General features: G+C 43.3%; 1 gene segment (V, D, J or C); it reads left to right on the forward strand.

The window, feature by feature from the left end:
* The first annotated feature begins 940 nt into the window (after window positions 1-940).
* Window positions 941-1,596, forward strand: LOC118842741. The segment is given in 2 exon segments: window positions 941-989; window positions 1,238-1,596. Coding segments are annotated over 2 exon segments (408 nt in total).
* Window positions 1,597-5,974: the final 4,378 nt, after the last annotated feature.

Here is a 5,974-nt window from a genome sequence, read left to right on the forward strand (position 1 = left end):
CAAGAGGCAATTTGAGCCACAAGACAAAGGTTCTAAGGCATAGGAGTTGAAATTTGACTTGTTAGGTTAATCCATTTTCTCAGGAAAGTAAGTGTTGGGTAGGGTTACAAAGGCAGAGATAATCACAAGAAAAAAGCTTGATCTTCAGGCAATTTTCTCTGGAATGTGGGTGGTGGATGAAGTTGCAAAGGTGGAGATACAAGTTACAATATAAGAACTGTGAGACTAGAGACCTTGGTTTGCCTGAATCACAAGAATAGAATTGTCACTCAAGTGACTTGAGGTTACTGGGATAAAACTTATAGCAAAGGGGAATATTGAATCTAGCTTGACTAAGCCTTAAAAACAGAATTAAAATTAATTTTCAATTTTACTCATTAAATATCCATTCCCCCCTAAAATATTATTCTCATTTTTGCTGGATAGGTTATTCTTGGCTCTAATTCTAGATCCTTTGTCTTCTGGAATTATATTCAAGTGATCTCTTCCTTTAGTGTGGAAACTGCTAAATCTTGAGCGATCCTGACTGTGACTCCATGATATTTGAATGTTTGGCTTGTTTTTTTTCTGGAGGCTTGCAATATTTTCTCCTTGACCTGGCTCCAGCACACCCCAGTCCCACCCTGGGACAATTCTAGTTCATAACTCCTTTTATACATTCAGGTGGTTTACAGATTATGAGAATAGGGGAGGGTCTGATATCATTGGGACAATGCATCAAAAAAGGGGGTAACTTGTCCAACTTGATCAGGGTTCTGGGATGCCCAGTGGGGAAGGCCCCTGAAGTCTGTCGTTTGAGCAGAAAACCTTCCCTTCCCCTCCCCCTCTTGGATTGCTTTGCATGGTCAATCCCCAGGAAATGAGGCCAGCTGATGAGAGCAGCTATAAACGAGCAGCTGGGGAAGGAGACTTCTGGGTAGTAGAGCTCAGGCACATGGATATGGGGTCCCAGGCTCAGTTTCTCTGTCTTCTGGTACTCTGCATCGCAGGTAAGGAGGATCTCTCCTATAACACATAGTTTCTGTATTTCCACCGTCTCTGTGGTTGCAACTCTGAACGTCTTAGTGTGGTTCTAAGGGGACAGAGAGATGATCAGGTTTATCTCAGATGATGCCTGTTTGGGGAGGGCAGGTTCTTGTTCTTGAGTGTGTGGTTCACCACAATTTAATATGGTCAATGCTATTGTAAATATACGCACTCAAGTTGATCACTATTGTTCTTGGATTTGTGCTTTCAGATGCCAGTGGACAACAGATTGGGGTGACACAATCTCCAGCCTCCCTCTCTGCATCTTTAGGAGACACAGTCACTATTAATTGTAAGACAAGTCAAGGTGTCAGTAGCTATGTAAACTGGTACCAACAGAAACCCAGACAGATTCCTAAACTCATAATCAGTACTATTTCCACCCTCCAGCCTGGGGTCCCTGCCCGGTTCAGTGGCAGTGGTTCCAGCACAGATTTCTCCCTCACAATCAGCAGTGTGGAGGCCAAGGATGCTGCAGTCTATTACTGCCAGCAGGGTTATAGCTTATTCCCACAGTGCTCCAGCTTCGAACATAAACCACCCCCCTCCACAGGTCAGATAAAACGTTAAGTTCAGCTATCTCTGCTGCTTCTCCTACTCACTGCAGCTGCATCTTAGATAGCAATTCTGAGCTTGTTTAGATGTAGTGTCTGCCATGCTCTGGGAGAGATTTGGGGTTTCAGGTTGGCTGCTTTTTTGGTATCCTTCCTTTATTTGTCCACCACAATAAGGTACAGATACTTGTTACTGAGCCCTTCTCTCCCTGGAGGTCTTGTCATTGTTACCATCAGAGGAAGGCCTGCCCCTGACCTCAGTCAGGGGGAGTTGGAGCAGCTTGTTGCAGTCTAGGAATGGGAATGTCAGGTTCAGACACAGTCTATTTACTCCTCCTTTATTTTATTTTCTTTCCCTATCCTTCTCTATATCTTCTTCTCCCATTTACTGATTCTTATCTTTCTCAGTCTCCTTAGTCTGATGCCACTGTCCTCTTGTTCCTTCCTTCCTGTCTCTGTATCTCTTATAGCACTCATTCTAATTTCATAAATGAGGAAATAGTGGCCAGGAGAGGTCAGCGACTTGACTAAAGTCATGTTGCTAGTTGGTAACAGGGCTAGGACTTCATCCCTGGTCTCTTCACTTTCATTCCTCTCACTTTTCTATTGAGTCATGTTACCTTGGATGAGTGACAAACAAAAGCTCCCCTTGCTGCCTGTCCCTGCTCTCCCTGCCACTTCAGTGTTACCATTTCCCTTTCTTCTCTGTCTATCCTTTTCATTGTGTCTTTCTAAATTCTTGATGTAGCATACAAAAGAAAACCCAACATGATCTTTCCTTGATTCTAGAGCTCTTCTATCCCACCCATTCCAGCATCTTGTGATCAGAAAACACTGACTTTTTCAGAAAATGCTTTATCCCTGGCCACCTTCTCTGTTATTGGGTTCTTTCTATCATAGTCCTGCCCCAAATACAATGGGCCAAGTGAAATAATACGCATACTTCTCTTCCTGCATGGTTACCTCCTGACCTTCCCTCTGAGGCCATTACACTGTGATCTTCTCTTTTGAGGTTCATTCAATCTATCAATCTTATGCTGCACAAATCTGTCTTCTGATACACTGGATCCAAGCTGAGGGGGTTCTCTCCTGTGGTCACACATAGTTTCTGGGTTTCCATCCTCCCTGTGGTTACAATTTTGAAAGTCTGTATGTGGTTCTGAGGGGACAGAGGGATGATCAGGCTTGTGTCAGGTGATGCCTGTTCAGGAAAGGGAATGTTCTGGCTCCTGAGTTTGTGGTCCACCGCAATTTAATATGATCTTGGATGTTGTAAACATATGCAGTCAAGTTTGTCACTATTGTGATTTCAGATGTCAGTGGACAATAGATTGGGGTGACACAGCTCAGCTTTCCTTTCTACAGCTCTTGGCAACCAGAGTCACCATTAAGGTTAGGACAAATCAAAGCATCAGTAACTATCTATACTGGTACCAACAGAAACCAGGACAGGTTCCAATGCTCATCATTATATACATGTCCACCCTCTAGCATAGGGTCCCCACCCAGTTCAGTGGCTCCAGCACAGATTTCTCCCTCACAATCAGCAGTGTGGAGGCTGAGGATGCTGCAATCATCTACCTGCGTCTAGGCCACTCTTCCTCCTTTTTCAAGGAGTTCAGTAACTGGATCATAGCTTTTCTTTTCATTCTGACCCAGGGATGGGGAACCTGTGGCCTTCTAGGTCTTTGGGTGTAGCCTTTTGATTGAGTCCAATTTTATCGAACAAACCTTTTTACTAAGGAGATTTGTTCTATGAAGTTTGGATTTAGTCAAAGGCTCACACTTGAGGACCACCCCTGCTCTAGCCTCTGGCCACCTACTAAGGGATTCAGTATATTAATTTGATGCTTCCTCAAAATGCCAGCTTCTCAGTTAGTTAATCTCTTCAGCTCCCATGATTTCTATCTTTACTCCTCCTCAGACATCCACAGGGATGGTCATATTGTAGCCCTTGCCATCCTCCACTATTATGCTACTTTCATGTTTCATAACTATAAAATTCACTTCCTTTGATCATAATATTCTGTCATTCCAGTCTCTGCCTCATTACTACTGAAGCTATTATAATATAAGCTAGTAAAGCTATAATGGAGTAGTGTAGTGGCACCTCTAGGACTACTTCCCTAATCTATACTGGCAAACATGGGGTGGGGTCCGCAGAAGGTCAGTTCACTACATATTCTCTTGAGGTTTTAGAAAGTTGTTGCCCCTCCCTCGTTCCCAGAAGCTTATAGTAGTTCTTCTTCCTTAAGTCCATCAGGGAAGATCAAGAGAGACTAGTCTCTCAAACCTTTTATATGAACATTCAATTCTGGCCCAGCAGTAAAATAAATAAAAATTTTACTACCACAGATTAGACTGGCAGGAAGTGGTAAGAGGATACTTGCACATTCTCTGAAATGGGAAGAAGGGCTTCTTTCATCACATTCATGCTCTGATGCAGACTCATCTAGCTTCCATATGGTTTGGAACCAGCAGGCCCTATTGCACAAGCTCTAAAGACATAGCCTCTCATTGGCCACTCCCTCATTATGTTACTTTTTACTCTTATGTTCTCCAGTTCTGGACAACTAGGAGCCACACTGGGTAGAATGCCAAGTCTGGAATCAGGAAGACTCATCTTCTTGAATTCCAGTCTGTCCTCAAAACCTTTCTGGTCATGTGGTCCTGGGCAGATCACTCAATTGCCTCCATTTCTGTATCTGTAAAATGAGCTGGAGAAGGAAATGGCAAACCCCTCCAGCATCTTTGTCAAGAAAACCCCAAATGGAGTTTGCCTAAAAGACTATTTTGCAGAAAATTCATAGAAGCCAAGCACTTACATGAAAGTTAGAAGAAGTGGAGAAGGACATTCTCAAGGTATCTCTGAAGAACTTTGGAATTAATTGCGTGGCATGGGAGATGGTTCCAAAGGAGCACCAAGCATGGTGTGCCCATGACAAAGAAGGTACTCTGCTCAAGGAGTGAAGCAGAATTTCTGAAGCTCAAAAGATACCTGAGATGTGCCATCTTAGAGACATCTCCGCTTCAAATGTTCATGTTTGTGCTTGACCTGTGGCAGAGTCCTTCAAGATATACTGTGCCTCGATTCTAACATAGTAATGTCATTGTGGTCCTCTTGGAGAACAAAAGACAACAAGCATACATGGTTTTAATTTATTTCTCTAGGACTTGATAATGTGAAACCTCTTTGTTCTATGGAGTTTGGAGTTTATGTTTGTTGGTATAGCAACATCAAATAAATTTTTTTCTTGGGGCAGCTACGTAGCACAGTGAACAGAGCACCTGAGTTCAAATCTGGCTTCAGACACTCGACACGGACTAGCTGTGTGAACTTGGGCAAGTCACTTAACCCCAACTGCCTTGCCTTCCACCCTCCAAAAATTTTTTTTCTTAAATTTTTATGTGTAATGAGGTCAATTGAAGGAGCTCTTCAGGTCTACTGGACTGGAGAACTTCCCATGGGGTGACCATGCAGACTGCCTGCTTCTTGTTATAGCTGAGGATGCTGCTGGGCCACTTCTGATGGCTCATAACTCATAGTCTGATCAGACTGAGATCAGATTCAGTCTTTGTTGTTTAGCTGTTTTTCAATCGTGTCCAATGCTTTGTGATCCCATTTGGGATTATTTTGACAAAGATACTGGAGTGCTTTGCCATTTCCTTCTCCAGCTCATTTTACAGATGAGGAACTAAGATGAACAAGGTTATGTGACTTGCCCAGGGTCACACAACTAGTATGTGTCTGAGGCCAGATTTAAACTCAGAAAGATGAGTATTCCTGATTCCTTACCCAGTGCTCTATCCACTGAGCCAACTGGCTGCCCCATGTCACATCAGAAGCTCCTGTTCAATCCCTTGTTTCCTGTGTTGGCAGCAAGGTGAGGGCCTATGCCAAAGACAACTGACCACTGTAAAGGTCATTAAGCTTATAAAGAAAAACAACTTCTGCTATTTCTCTCTTCCCATGTATTCAAGGTGTGCCTTGAGACTATCATAGCTCTTCCTTGGATTGCTTTTGAGACAAAGAGAGGTAATTTTCACCCCTTCCTCACCACTCCCACTTCCAAGATGTTGTAGGTCAAACACATGGAAAGGAGCATTTAGATGGGTCTCAGGAGTGGTCTTCAAGTTCTTAACTTTTATCTTTGGCTTTGTGTTTCTTCCTCTGAACATAGGTCACTAAACAGCAATTCTCTGATGAGTAATTCTAGCCTTGGTGGCAAACTCATGAGTTTGAGGGAGAAGAGTTCCTGGGTGGGAGTGTGATTATGCAGCAAGAGATGATCTGTGAAACAACTTTCTAGAGAGGATGAGCACTGCCCAGAGTGTGAGCCCAAGACAGGCCCTGGCTGGTCAGAAGATATGAATTTTGCATAAATTTCCAGCTC

This window comes from Trichosurus vulpecula, chromosome 3 (genome assembly GCF_011100635.1).
Source record: "Trichosurus vulpecula isolate mTriVul1 chromosome 3, mTriVul1.pri, whole genome shotgun sequence".
Taxonomy (NCBI): domain Eukaryota; kingdom Metazoa; phylum Chordata; class Mammalia; order Diprotodontia; family Phalangeridae; genus Trichosurus; species Trichosurus vulpecula.